The sequence below is a fragment of the Paroedura picta genome, chromosome 6, assembly GCF_049243985.1.
Source record: "Paroedura picta isolate Pp20150507F chromosome 6, Ppicta_v3.0, whole genome shotgun sequence".
In the NCBI taxonomy this organism is placed as follows: domain Eukaryota; kingdom Metazoa; phylum Chordata; class Lepidosauria; order Squamata; family Gekkonidae; genus Paroedura; species Paroedura picta.
In genome coordinates, this window is record NC_135374.1 from 84,538,168 (window position 1) to 84,553,395 (window position 15,228).

General features: G+C 42.1%; 1 protein-coding gene across 1 annotated transcript; it reads right to left on the bottom strand.

Annotated features, from left to right (window-relative positions):
• Positions 1 to 1,767: 1,767 nt before the first annotated feature.
• LOC143840721 (regucalcin-like) lies at positions 1,768 to 15,226 on the bottom strand. The gene is made up of 7 exons (XM_077344264.1): positions 15,103 to 15,226; positions 14,279 to 14,444; positions 11,563 to 11,745; positions 9,204 to 9,419; positions 6,123 to 6,254; positions 4,650 to 4,804; positions 1,768 to 2,911 (listed from the first exon to the last, which is right to left on the bottom strand). The coding sequence occupies exons 2-7, from the start codon at positions 14,439 to 14,441 to the stop codon at positions 2,861 to 2,863; spliced, it is 900 nt and encodes a 299-aa protein (XP_077200379.1). The 5' UTR covers positions 14,442 to 14,444; positions 15,103 to 15,226; the 3' UTR covers positions 1,768 to 2,860.
• Positions 15,227 to 15,228: the final 2 nt, after the last annotated feature.

A 15,228-nucleotide genomic window follows, 5' to 3' on the forward strand; every position in this document is an offset into this window, starting at 1 on the left:
AAATTTGAAAACTAGTCCAACCTAAAGATCCTTCCTCTAACTTATACTACACTTGCACTGGAGGAAAAGATACTTACGTTGAAGGGAGTGATGTCATGTGTCAATATGATACTCTAGTACCTCCCAAAAACTCTATGGTAACACTATAGAGGTTTGGGGGTTGCTAGAGTGTTGCAGTGTTGGGTGACATCTGGTTTCATGCCTGGAAGCATTGCCACAGTACTGCTGCAACAGCACTTTCCCATGAAAAATTTCTCCTGCTGCTGTGTCAGGCAGAAGTGGAGGGGAGTAGGAAGTCTCTCATTATAGCAAGAGCCTGGTTTCCCCTCTGTGTGACAGAAAGGAACTTCCCTTTTAGCAGTGGATTTCAAACTATTTTCAAGGAGCCCCAGAAGCTTATCTAGGCACTCTCCATAAGAAGACTGAGACAAAATAGACTGACTTCCTTTAAATGCTTCTTTTTCACTTCTACAAAACTTCTTTGAAATATGGAGCCACAGAGGAGAATAATCAATTACCTGAATCTTCTGTAATATGTAGAAGATGCACAGCAGTTTCTTGGCAATGAAGTTAATATGACTTCGATCAGAGCAGAAAACCTTAGAAACATGTTCACATGAAAGCCAGCATTCTTAGCTTGGGTAATTGTAGAAATGTTTCCTAATAGCATTTCCCAATGGGGAAGTAAACCATCATTATTACTAATGTGCACCTACCATTCTGTCTTGTGACTTTACAACATGCATGAACTTGAGTAATCTGAACAGCTTTGTTCTGCTCGATTAGTATTAGAGGTTACACATTAAGCCCACAGGCAGAAAGGGATTTTGCTGTTGACAGATTAATACCAGCCCAAAAATTTCAACCGGAGGTGATGTGTTCCAAGATTATTTACAATATTCTTGAGGGACCAGCAACATAGTTTCATGAATGACAAAGAAAATGCCATATATTTACCCATAGGCCTATAGCGATGTTGTGTGGAATCTCACATACAGTTGGATTCTTTTTCTGTCCTTCAGGGAGAAGTTCTAGTAAGCCTTTCTCACTTCCTTTAGGTTTATGGGCATGCTAACGTCTGCCTCTTCCTGGGAGCTGATGGCATGTCATCCCAGTGGGAGCTGATGGCATGTAGGGGTGTTAGTTATTTCCTTCCCCCACCTCTGTTGGGGGCTTTATAGATATTTCTTAAAATCAGCACTAGGATATCTTCATATTGATATAGTACTGTTGTAGCAATAGAACATCAATATCAATATAATGAATGTTCTAGCGCCATTGTTGTTTGTTGTTTTGTTGTTTTGTTGTTTTGTGGTGTTGTATTGTATGTTACCCAGTGTTGTATGTTACCCAGAATTAGCTTGGTTATGTTACTGCAAGGCAGGGTCAGCCTGGACTCCCTCCCTAGTAGTAGTATGGGCTGATCCTGCGTTGAGCATGGGGTTGGACTAGATGGCTTGTTTGGCCCCTTCCAACTCTATGATTCTATGATTCTAGCCTTCAACAATTGAAAAACAAGCGCTGGATTCAGCCTGTAGTCATAAATACAGAAACAGTACAAATTATTTGTGAATTACATACAGGAAGCAAGAAGTAAGGATTGTGAATGACAGTCAAATTAATGAGGACCAAAATGACAAGAAACAGCTAATTACAGATAGTACAAAATAGATGTCTCCTGCAGTTAAAATATTAAATATCCTTTTTAATCATTGTATCTGATTTCTAGCAATTTACATTTTAAATAGTTTAAAGTGGTCATGTAAAATTTTAAAACAATTCTGGACTTCAAAAAAAAAAAAGACTTTCAGGCCTTTGAGGGTTTTGGGTACAGCTGTTATCAAGTACAGGCAGAATCAAGGAGAGCACTGTTGCTGTGGCAAAATGGATGCCTTCCTAAACTGAAGCGAGCACAGAATTCCTTACACCACTAAGAACATTTTTCCTATTGTCTTTTACAAGTTCTAATTAGCAGATTTGGAAGGCTGACCTTTTGCTTTGAAAGATCAGCCTACCTAGATCTCTTAATTAGACGGTCTTCTTCTGTAACTAGGCTAGTTTAAAAAAACAAAAACAAACTTTAGCGATTTAGTTCATTCTTGACATTCCCATGAGTTCATTAGAAAACACTTGAACTGTCAAATTATCTTTAACATGCTCTTTTTAAAATTACAAAGAGACTCTTGCAAGTTCTTTCAAAACCTGCATACAAAAAAATCTTCATGTATTTCCTTCAGGTGTTCCGTCATTGGCACATTAATGATGCTGTGTTTCTCCTTTTAATTCACTTACTTCTTCTTTTACATTAAAACATCAGTTGCAGGAAACAGTAATACCTTCCACTATCTTCCATTTCTAATCAAATAAATAGGATGTATATATAAACTTTTCTATATCATCTTGTTCATATTGAACCAGGTCTATTCTGGGGGCATTCCACTCACTGATTTCATTCAAATTTTTACCCCTGTTCTCCCTCCAAGTTTTTTCATTCGTCCTTTTTTGTCTTAAATCAAATACAGCTTCAGAACCACACAAGAATCTGAAAGCAGATAGTTTAATGTAAAATAATAAACTAAAACTGAGGGGGATACATAGAATACCAAAACAAACCATTTTAATTCATGTTACTGTTTCTTTTTTCATTTACATTTTGGGCACCAGCCAAAAGATTTCTAAATATAGACAAAAACCTTCTACAGATTTGCTTAGTTCGGTTTTTCTCAGAGCAGTTCAAATAATTGCATACACAATAGCATCTATCTAGAAAAATAAAAGTTATGCAACTTTAAAATGTTAATGTAATTCATCTTCTGTTCTTCACCACTGAGTCTGCCTGACTAGCTTTTAGCATGAACAATTAACCAGCAAAGTAGTACTGGGGTATTCCTTTCACTCCCAGTCCTGTAACCTGTTTTTAAAAAAGGGACAGGTTATTAGTTTGCTTCTTCAGTGCAAATGCTGCATGTGTCACTTTAGCCTCCCCCCCCCCAGTTTTCTACAGTGGGGGAGCAGTCATAAGCTTGAACCTTCACTATGTTTTTTTAAAATTAATACATATATATACATATAATAACATTTCATAATTCAGATTACTGTAATCATATAACTTATTTCTTATAACATATTCAAAGACGCTTTTACTTAAATATATCCCCACCTTTTCCCCAGTGTGACTACAGTTCTATTAACTTATGTTGATACATTAACCTGTTATAAAGGTAAAGGTAAAGGTATCCCCTGTGCAAGCACCGGGTCATGTCTGACCCTTGGGGTGATGTCCTCCGTTTTCATGGCAGACTCAATACGGGGTGGTTTGCCAGTGCCTTCCCCAGTCATTACCGTTTATCCCCCCAGTAAAGCTGGGTACTCATTTTACCAACCTCGGAAGGATGGATGGCTGAGTTAACCTTGAGCCGGCTGCTGGGATTGAACTCCCAGCCTCATGGACAGACAGCTTCAGACAGCATTTCTGCTGCTTACCACTCTGCGCCACAAGAGTTATATAACTTCTTAAACTCTTACTCTTTGTTCCATGGCGTTACTTTCCTGCCCGGATATATACTTATAATATTCTAACACTTTAGTCTTCCTAGATGGGCTGCCTCCGATGTTGATATTAATATCTGATAATACTAGTATTTACATTATCAATACCTGCATGTAGTTATTCTCGTGATCATGTTTATTTTACATATTTCTTATTTAGATTGATAATTTAGAAACCATTTCCATTGTTCTGTAAATTTCTTTTCTTCTTGGAAGTTTATTAAGGTTGTTAATTTGGCCATTTTTGCCAATTCAGCGAGTTTCTCCATCCACATTTCTACAGTGGGGATTTCTTTTAATTTCCATTTTTTTGGCTAGTACCATTCTTGCCGCTGTCATTGCATGAAAGAGCAAAGATTTCATTTGTGGTGGGATATTATCCGGAGTGAAGCTCAATAGAAAGTACTTCTTCATACTGAAATTTAGGCCTAGCATCTTCTCTAATTCACCTTCACTATGTTATGTGAAATAATGCCATCATTCCTTGGCTTGTGGATCAGGAGATCCCAAATGGTGATGGAGACATTTTGCTACCCTTAGGCCAGAAGACTTTTTTGCCATGGGACATTTCTGTGGCGGAAATTGTGTCCACTAGCTCTCACCCGGCACAATTGTTTAGGGTAGTTCGGTCTTTGACCACCCTCAAAGTGGGGCACCAAAATGTTATTAAATTGGATTTGAGCTGTGAGGCATTCGTGAACTACTTTGCAGATAAAGTCTTGTTGCTCTGCCATGGCCTTCCCACCATAGTTGATACTATAAAAGAACTGTGGGGACTGTTGGCTGTTGGCTGGGGGGGCTGTTGGCCAGTTGCAGCCCCCCAGAGGGCCTTACGCTCGGAGGGTACCAACTTGTTGGTCATTCCTGGTCCTAGAGAAGTTCACTTGGCCTCAGCCAGGGCCTTCTTGGTCCTGGCCCCTACCTAGTGGAATGAGCTCCTGGGAGAGCTACGGGCCCTGAGGGAGCTGTCAGCTTTCTGCAGGGCCTGGAAGATGGAGCTCTTCTGCCAGGTCTTTTGTTGAGGCTGGTTTATCATCATAAGATTTTTATATCCATCTAAAGCTTCAATCCACTTTATATAGGAAAGAATATCTGTTTACCTTGAAAATCTCCCCAGCTTGAGGTTCCTTGGCTAAGGCGGCACTGTTTAGTCCATCATAGGCAGAAGTGACATACATTTCAGAATAGTCTTTCCCTCCAAAGCAGCATGATGTAATCCGGGAAACAGGCATTTTCACAGTTTGAATTCTTCTCCCTGTAGCCCAATAAAGAAAGTTTAGACATATACATTTTGGCTAGATAGCTTATTGTAACAAATAAGGATTAATCAAGTTACATATTGCTAAGGCCATAGTATGGGTCAGGATATAACTGAGATTTCCACCAACATATTTCCTGCCTAAAGCTAATTTTTCTTATTTTAGCTTGAGAAGAGCTAAGCCTTTAAAAGTAATATCTTACACTGACAATTGTTGTTGAATATGGTTGCTCAGTTAACTCACTTCTTAGCAATCAAAATGAATTTCCTTATTGATTCCAGCTTCAAAATAGAACAGATGAATTGATAGAAAATTGGCCATCATCATGACATAATTCAGTTTAGTTAAATAAGTCTGTTCCTGGACTATATTAAACAGAAGTGTTACTTCTCCTACATGGCTCAGATTGAGTCCTCTTAGCACCTTAGACACCAATAAAATTTTCAGGAGATGAACTTTCAAGATCCAAAGCTCCCTTTTTTCAGAGACACATTTTCTCTTTAGGCATAATATCTAATCTTTTGCATTTGGTAAGAAAGATAATATTAGTTTGTACCTATGCAAGTCTCTTTGTGAGGTGACAGGTTTCCTGTGCATTTTACTAGGGGACTTTTTCTGGGCACAGTCTGTGCTGTCCTGTTGATTTCAGTTGATAGCATTTTTCAGATGTTACAGGTGAAGATATCCCAACTGGGAGCATTTTCTGCCTGTAATTCTCTTTGATATACTAGGGTTACGAGATGTTCCCTTTTTAGAGGATATGTCCTGTTTTTTCATGTCCATCCTCTTTAGGGCTTCTTTTTAAAAATGGATGAAAATGTCCTCTATTGGGGTTGGAAGGTTAGGAATATTCCTAATTATCACAGCTTAAATAGTAGGGGTATTTAAAATGAGTTTTGTCATAATGAACACTTGTTTGAATTAGTCAGGAAATATGTCCTCTTTTTTGCTTCTCAAAATATGATATCCCAATGATATGCACAAGCAATATTTTGTTGAATAGGGTTTTATGGTGCTGTGTTCAGATTAAATGGTAACCACATGTAATGACAGTCCTGGAGCACATGTAGCTTGTGATTCACAGTGATTAACTGCTGCATGCCACACTAGTAAAAAGCCACACCAGAAAAAGATGGATTGACTTCTCAGGAGTGCATTCAAAAACTTCCTTGGAATCATCAACAGAAAAACATCTAAAGACATTTCATGAACATTTTCCAATATGTCTTGAATAAATGCAAAGGTGAAAATGCAGTTTGCAAACACTCCCCACACTTGGCTCAGATAAACATCGCCTTCTGACTAATCTTTTACCTGTCTCGGGGTCAATACGGATCACTCGCCCACCATCAATGCAGGCTACCCAAAGTTTCCCTTCCACATCAATGCACATCCCATCAGGCATTGCTTCCTCCTTCTCCATCTTGTACACGGCTCTGCAATCACCTGTAGAAGGAATAGCACATTCAGCATGGTTCGGCTGTCCCTGAAATAGTGCCCCCCAAATTAGATGTAGATAAAAAACATGCCTCATATCTATTCCCTAAGAAGTTAGATCCATTTTTTCTGTCCCTCACCTTCTGATATGAATCCACTTAGGGGCTCAGCGTCTAATTACAGTGAATGTTTATGGCTTGGCATTAAAAAGGTACATGAAAAGAGTTATGGCCTTCAACAAAATATTGTTCTTTATGGGCTGTAGATGTTTCTTCAGTCAGACCTAATAGATAAGAAATCATTTTCTCATAGGAGGGCGGTCCAAAGACTTCTACTGGAGGCGGAAGCACATTACCACAGCCCATTTCCATGGTGCCCAGAAAATGCCTGCCTCAGGGGGCAGCAAGGCAGTGCTGTAGTAGTGTGCTTAATAAGGGGGCCAAGGGACCATGAAATTTGTGGCTGGAGCATCCACTTCCCCCACCGTCCTTTCACCTCTCTCTCTCTCTCTCTTTGTGTGAAGACCTTCCTTCCTTTCTCTATTTCTTCATTTATAAAATATTCATCAGTCATGAGGTAACCAAATGGACATTTAGTCATTTACCATCATGGTTGTGGTTACAAGGCTCTCTTTATCATCATCATCATCATCATCATCATCATCATCATCATCTCTCTCTCTTTTTTAAATTGGTTTATCTCGGTATTTGGCAGGGTCTACCCACCCACCCCTCACCATTTCTTTTTTACAATTTTCTTCTCCAGTTTTTAACCCATTTATATCCCACCTTTCCTCTTGGTTATGACACAATTTAAGATTTATAGAGATGCATTGGATACTTGTGGTTTGTGATGTCATTTATCTAGGCCCAGGATGTGTGTTTTCTTTGGCATACTTTTTTTGGTTGGTTCTAAATTTCTACAGCACTAATCCTATTGCATTGTTTCTTGAATGTCCTGTTTTGTTGACTGCATTGACTCACTCCTCATAATCTGCCTTGAGTCCCAGTGGGAAAGGTGGACTATGACCTTTCAATGCTTGGACAGGGTTTCACCCCTTCTGCTAAAAGGAGCCCACAGTTGTACCAAAAGAACAGCAGATGGCAGCATTTGGAAAGGACAGAAGAAGTCGTGGGAGCAGCTGAAAAGAAACCTTTTTCGGTTACAAGATCTCTTTCTCTGTCTCTCATCTATCTGTCATGCCAGACGTTGGATTTGCTGCTGGTAGGAGTGCTTTCTTACATTTCCCTAAATATTTCTAAATAAAGCAGCTATTGGTCAAACAGTGTAGGAATCTAAAGGAAGCTATACACTGGGCTGCCATGGTCCCTGGGATTTTTCATTGCTTGAAGACGTGGGAAGTGCAGAAGAATGCAGTACAAAATAAAGGTCACCTTTCTCTTACAGGCATCCTACAACACCACAGAAGTCCAATGCTAGAGTATTCCTTATCGATGCATGTGCCATGACTAAGCTGCCCCATTAAATTGGGGTCTCCCATACAGCCCTTGAAAGGACAGGGAATGTGTTTTTTAAAAATGTGGTGGCACTAAAAGTAAAATCTTATTATGCAAATGTATCTGAATTCAGACTATATATTTTTTAATATGAGGATAAAGGCTATAGCTAGCATGGAAAGTTTCTGTGTTTTTTGTTTTTTAATGGCCCTTTATTTTGTAAGAAAAGGCAAATTAAATGATAGATCTGCCCACTCTAAACACATTTTTACTACAAGTATTTCCCCTGTTTGGCCAAAAAACGTTGTTTTGTGTTAATCATTAAATAAAAACACAATGCTGACACATTGTAGAACGAGTAAAGTTTGCACTGGGAATTGGCCTACTAATTTACTACGGATTAGTCATTGACAGTGCAAATTGTAAACTCTTCAAAATCTAGGACTGCAAATCTGGACATGGAGCCTGGAGAGGGTGGGATTTGGGGGACCTCAGTGGGATCCAATACAGTAGTCCCAAACATTTTTATCACTGGGGACCAGTCAACGCTTGACAATTTTACTTAGGCCCAGGGAAGGGGTAGTCTTTTGCCAAGGGATGTCGCCGCTGCCTGAACCCCTCCTCCGCTTGCTTTCCCACTGGCACCCCTGAATTCCCGCCGCCTACTGGGGGGCACTGCCAGCATCAGCTGCGCAGTGCCACACTGAGGGAGAGCCCCAGCCATGGCGGCCTCTGTAGAGCACCAAAGGTGAGCTGTCGGCATAGTAGCAGGGCAGCCCCCAAGACAGCAGCCAGGGCGGAAGATGAGGAGGAGCCATGGCCCAGTACTGACTGATCCATGGACCGGTACCGGTCCTCAACTCGGGGGTTGGGGACCACTGCAGTATAAGACCAGAGAGTCCACCTCCAAAGCTCTGCAGGCTCTGGTGATGAGTTTAAAGTTGCTAGCTCTGGGTTCAGAAATACTTAGAGATTTGGGTGGGGAGCATGGAGAAGGCAAGAAGGGGAGATGACCTCAGCAGAGTATAATGCCACACAGCCCACCCTCAAAAGCAGTCATTTTCTCCAGGGGAACTGATTAGGGTTGTGCGATTCGGCCGCAGCCAGCGCCGCGCCGCGGGGGGGGGAGGGCGGTGCCGGCAGCGGCGTGACAGCGGGCGCAACCACGCAGGCGCGGAACTCCGTGCCTGCGTGGTTGCGCCCGCTGTCACGCCACTGCCGGCACCGACCTCTTCCCCCCGCGGCGCGGCGCTGGCTGCGCCCAGACGGAACGGCCGCTTCGGCGGCCGAATCGCACAACCCTAGAACTGATCTTGGTCATCTGGAGAGCAATTGTAGTAACTGGGGATATCCAGGTACCACCTGGCAATTCTAGATCAGTTGTCATTCTAGAAGCTCTCAAGGCCCCACTTGGAGACTGGCAAATATCTCAGTGGAATTAGAAGGGATCCTCTTTAGGCTTGCACTGGTGGTCAGTGTAATATGAAGATAAAACAGGTACCAATCTGTCCTGTGTGCTTGTCATAGCTGTAAGCATGCACAGCATAGGCCAGGCTATCGATGTGGAAGAAAGTTCTGTGATCTAGTGACCATTCCAGACCATTTGAGATATCCACGTGATCTAACTGCTTCACGACGCTGCAATCAGGAAAAAGAGTATAAAGAGCCCCTTGGTGTCTTGCTCTCACACCAGGAGCAGTCTCTTCTGCCATGGTACCTAGAGAATAAAGTAGAAGCAGATAAGAGATTCTGCAGATCTGAATGAAAATATAACAGCCATTGCTCCATGTCCTAGCTCTCAGTCATGTTTACTTAGTTTCCTTAAGGGTCTTCAATAAGGAACTTTGTTAAAAGCCTGTGGACTAACCAAGTATGTATTGCTGACCAGATCATTCCTGTTAACATACTTGCAGAACTCAAAGGACTCATCACTGAGGGGGGTGGAAGGACGACACATACTCATTCTTCTTTGCCGAGCCTTCTTCTGTGGTATAGGTTGGATATCACTGCCCATGTTACAAACATAACATTTCACAATAGAAAAGGGCAAGAGTCCAGTAACACTTTAAAAAACTAAATTTGGTGGCAGGGTATGGCCTTTTTGAGTAAATGCTCACTTGCACAATTCTACTGTTAAGAAATGTTGGTGTATTTTTAATGTGGAACACATCTTCTGACGTTCCCCCTGGGATATAAATGGGTATGGATGTGACATCTGGGGTTGCGCCCTAGGGAGGGCACCAGAAGAGGCAGGAAGGTGGTTGGGGGAGTAGGCCGAGTCAGCAACCATGCCAGTGGAGGCTAGAACAGTGCCGGAAAAGGCCTGAAGGAGTCCCGATGCTGGCAGCTGCAGGGAAGGCAGCTGTGGTGGAGGAGGAGGCTGCGCTGTCAGAGGAGGAGGCTACTCCTCCCATTCCACACAACTGATGAGGGATGCACAACACAGTCTCGTTACCTTCCTTCCCTCCTTAAAAAGCTTCCAGTACTGGATGGCCAGAAGAGAAGAAAGAATAAAAGGGTGCCTGCTCGCTCACTTGCTTACTTTGTCCAGGGGAAGGGTGAGTGGCTATGTGGCAGTCGTTCTGCTGATACGGCAGGCAGAAGTTTTGGTTCGGTTCGGTGAAAGGGTGACAGGGTAGCAGGGAAGTGGCGGGGGGAGGTGTGGATGGCTAGCTCAGGAAACTGCCATGCACAGAGTAGAGTGAGTCAGGAACAGTGCAAGAGCAATGGCAAAATTTGTGCAAAGAAGAAGCAGGAACATAGAAAGAGAGTGAGAGAGAAATGGAGGGAGAGCCCAAGCCGCTGCCCTTCATTGCGGATGGACAACCTTGTCCACCACTGAGAGAGGTGGCTTGCTGCTCTGCTGGGGGAGAGGTCCCTCTCTTGCAAAGGAAACTCTTGGGGAGAGGGGGAGGTTGAATCAGGAGGAGTTTACTGGGGAAAGGCTGGAGTATTAAGCCTAAGACAAATGGAGGAGAGATGAAGGAGGAGGTCAGGGAAGCAAGAGGTAATGAAGGAGAGGGAAAGGGAGAGGGAGTGTGTGTGTGTGTGTGTGTGTGTGTGTGTGTGTGTGTGTGTGAGAGAGAGAGAGAGAGAGAGAGAGAGAGGCTGTGTGCCTGAGAGGGGAGGGGACCAAGAAGGAGCTCAGAAAAGCAAGAAGAAAGAGAGGAGGGGAAAGTAGGGGGAGAAAAGAGTCTGTGTGTGCCTGCAAGTAAGTGTGTCTATATGAGACAGGAAGGGGCTGAGACCAAGGAGCCCCAGAGCAGGTATGTGTTCCACATACCCTGTGAGAGGCAGACTGTCACTAATTTTTTTCTTTCTTTTTGTGAGAATCCCTTTTCATCCTCATCAGCTGTTCACCTGCTTATTCTAGGGCCATTACTGTGTAGTTATCTGAAGAATAAAGGAAGAGTCAAATTTCAACAATTGCTCTGTACTTTGTATATATTTGGGTATGAATATTTATTAGAGTACATTCTATCAAAGTCTCAGTTAGTTTTCAGAAATCATATAATAAATCCTTTAATCACATAAAAATCTAGAGATGAAAAATTAAAATGGCTTCATTGTTGAGATTCTACTTGTTACATCTTAACATCTTAAAGCTGCCAATTATAATTTGAAACACATTTTCCTAGTAGGAGTCAGAGATGGACACTATGTATGAATTGCACTGTACTACATAGCAATCATTTTATTGAACCGTTTACTGAACACTAACTACAAGTCTTGCTTGTAAAAACAAATCATGCACCTTATGGGATACTATAGTTTCATCAGTTCCATTGAAGAATATAAATTAATTCCCCCTATGGGAAAATATCTGGGAATGATCCAATTGTATAAGATATTTATATTACCTGCAAAAAAATTCCCTTGTGGATCCACTTTCCCATCATTAAATCGGTTGCTTGGTTTATCCAATTCCTGCTTGGAAATCATAAGTACTTCTTGATTTCTCCAGTTCAAAAAGGCAAAGCTGGTTCCTAGAGCAATCACATAGCCTCCACTCTCGCGAAGGGCCACTGAGCCAACACGAGCATCTGGAGACAGGAAAGAAATCAGAGTGCTTAAAACTTAGGGAAAACCAGAACATCATGTGCCATGGTGGCCAAGGGCTTATATTTAGCAGCAACGTGTATTTTTATTATTCTTCTCAACTTCTTTACTAATGGCTCAGTGACAGAGCATCTGCTTGGCATTCAGTAATTGAAGAAATAATAATAAGGTTCCAGGTTCATTCTCTGACATCACCCTACTGCCAGAAGGGATATGGCAGAAGGCAATGGGAAAGGCCTCTGCCTGAGAGCCCGGAGAGCTGCTAGCAGCATGAGAAGACAATACTGCCCCTGGTGGACCAATGGTCTGATTCAGTATAATGCAGCTTCCTGGGCTCAAAGATTTTGAGGTGTGCCATGATCCATATTGCAGTGAGGATGGCAGGCAGCAACTACCTTACAAAATGAGCCTGGACGGGTCTGTATTGTTGTAGACAGAACTTCAGACTTTAAAGGACTCAGTTTCCATACAATATCGTTTCCTGAGGGGAGAGGGTAGCCAATTCTTCCAGAGGCTTCCATCTTCAAAAGAAGGACAGTAGCTGCAACTGAGCAATGAGATGCGTGCTATTCTTTGACAGTAATACAATACCAACAAATATGTTCAGTGTCAATTAATAACATGGTTGAGATTTGAGATTACCGTGGTCTAGGAAAGATGAAGGGTGAAAAAGATAAAGGGTGATGTTTGCATATGGAACGTGAACTGCTACCCAGCTACATGTCACAGCCAATCATCCCAGAGATCACTTCATGATTCTATGACAATAAAAAGACTAGCAAGCGCTCAGCATGAACTTGCAAGCACATGGGACAAAGAGGAAGGAAGACAAAAACAGGCAGGAAAGCAATGACAGAGAAGAGATAAACATTGTTTCCAGCTTTGGGTTGGGCGATATCTGGGCATTTTGGAGGTGGAGCCTGAGGACAGCAGGGTTTGCAAGTGGGAGGGACTTTAGTGGAGTATTCTGCCATAAAGTTCACCTTCCAAAGCAGCCATTTTCTTCAGGGGATCTGACTTCTGGTGCCTGGAGATCAGCTGTAATCCCAGGGGACAGCCAGAGGCCACCAGGCGGTTGGCAACCCTATAGGCAAAGCATGGTGTCTTCATGTTTGGGCTGATCCTGCATTGAGCAGGGGGTTGGACTAGATGGCCTGTATGGCCCCTTCCAACTCTATGATTCTGTGATTCTATGTACTTACCCATCCATAACAGACTGTGAAAGTGCAACAGATGTGCTCCTTTTACATTACCACCATTTCCCTGGACCAAGAGGGTTCGGGGCAGTTATGACAATAATATTCCACCTTGAATTGCCTGCAGTTTCTGGATCAATATGCCAGAGAACCCTACAGCACCCCAGAGTATAAAGATTACAATATACTATGAAGCTAGGCAGTGAGGAGGACTGATATGGCATCTTATGTTCTGAGGGGAGCAGAAGATACATGGAAACTATTTCCCACACTCTCTGATTATTAACTTACAGATTCTGTAAAGTACTGTCATGTAAACCAGATGAGCCCTGGTTAGTACTTACGTGGGAGACCAACCCCAAAATCCAGGGTCACTACACAGTGACAGACAATGGCAAACCATCTCTGTTAGTCTCTTTCCCTGAAAACCCTACAGGGTCACTGTAAGTTAGCTATGATTTTGCAACACTACACATACACAAACAGACACAAATAGCTTTGCATAAAGATCAAAAATTTCTTTCTTTGTGACGTAAACCATTATGTGCCTTGGCATTCTTTTAGTGATTATACTGTCATTATTTGTTGTTGTTAGGTGCAAAGTTGTGTCTGACCCATTGTGACCCCATGGACAATGATCCTCCAGGCCTTCCTGTCCTCTACCATTCCCCGGAGTCCATTTAAGCTCACACCGACTGCTTCAGTGACTCCATCCAGCCACCTCATTCTCTGTCGTCCCCTTCTTCTATTGCCTTCAGTCGCTGCCAGCATTAGGCTCTTTTCCAGGGAGTCCTTCCTTCTCATGAGGTGGCCAAAGTATTTGAGTTTCATCTTCAGGATCTGGCCTTCTAAGGAGCAGTCCGGGCTGATCTCCTCTAGGACTGACCAGTTTTTCGCCTTGCAGTCCAAGGGACTCGAAAGCTTCTTCTTCAACACCAGAGTTCAAAAGACTCAATTCTCTGACGCTCGTCCTTCGTTATGGTCCAACTTTCGCAGCCATACATTGCAACTGGGAAGACCATAGCCTTGACTAAACGCACTTTTGTTGGCAGGGTGATGTCTCTGCTTTTTAGGATGCTGTCTAGGTTTGCCATAGCTTTCCTCCCCAGGAGCAAGCGTCTTTTAATTTCTTTGCTACAGTCGCCATCTGCAATGATCCTGGAACCCAGGAAAATAAAGTCTGTCAATACCTCAATTTCTTCCCCATCTATTTGCCAGGAATTGAGAGGGCCAGATGCCATGATCATTATAGTGAATAAGAAATAATGTATCTAATTCCAAAAACAGTCTCAGGTCCTGTTAGAAAAAACAAGTTTCTTACCTACAGACACACGTTGAATTTCATTGGTGACTGAGTTCCAGCGGCAAACTTTCTGCGAATTGATATCCACATATACAAGGGAGTTCTCTTTTTCCTCCCATATGGGACACTCCCCCATCCTGTTCTTTTCCTTCACTATTGACTCAATTTTAATGGAATGCATTGCCTATGAGACAGAAAATGGTGGGCGTGACCCACAATTCAATTTGAACCGAAAATGTTACCAAGATGTATTGGTGAAGTGGCCGTAGAATGAAAGGGTGGGAATATATTTAAAGTAAAAAACATTAACAGAATATATATATGATCATCAATATCTATGAGTATGAGAGGATAGTTTCCTTTATATGTGCCAATTTACATATATCTTACAGAACAGGTGCAGGTAATAATTCCATTCAGGGCCTTATTACAGCATGATATCAATATTAAGCAGTCAGTTATAGCTGTTTTGCCAAACTGTGCCTTGACCATTCATCAAGGTTGCCAAATTAAAAAGTCTCAACAATCAATTAAGAAAATATTTCTCACTGTCCAGTCCAGCGACAGTAATGTGATGTATTCCAAGTACATAAGAGAATAAATAAGCAATTCTTCAGTCAGCAGGATTAATTGAGAGAATATGGGGTACCCTGATTTAATTCACGGCTTTCAGAAGCACCGTGAAAGCGGATTCATGGTGTAACTTCTCCTTTATGAGCTCCCTGGAGAAGTACACCATGTGAACTAACCCAGTCTGAGACTAGTTCCCAGCCTCCTATAATGATTAAAAGGATCAAGTTTTCCTCTTCTCAGTAAAAATAAACAAACAAACTCATTCTCACCTGTGACTACAAATTGAAATCACAATAAAGAGTCCTCACTACTGCATCCACTTTTCTTTCCGATTATGTACTTTATTTTGTTGAATTCTTGACAAGATTGCCTAATCTTTCCTTTTCCTTCCTGTT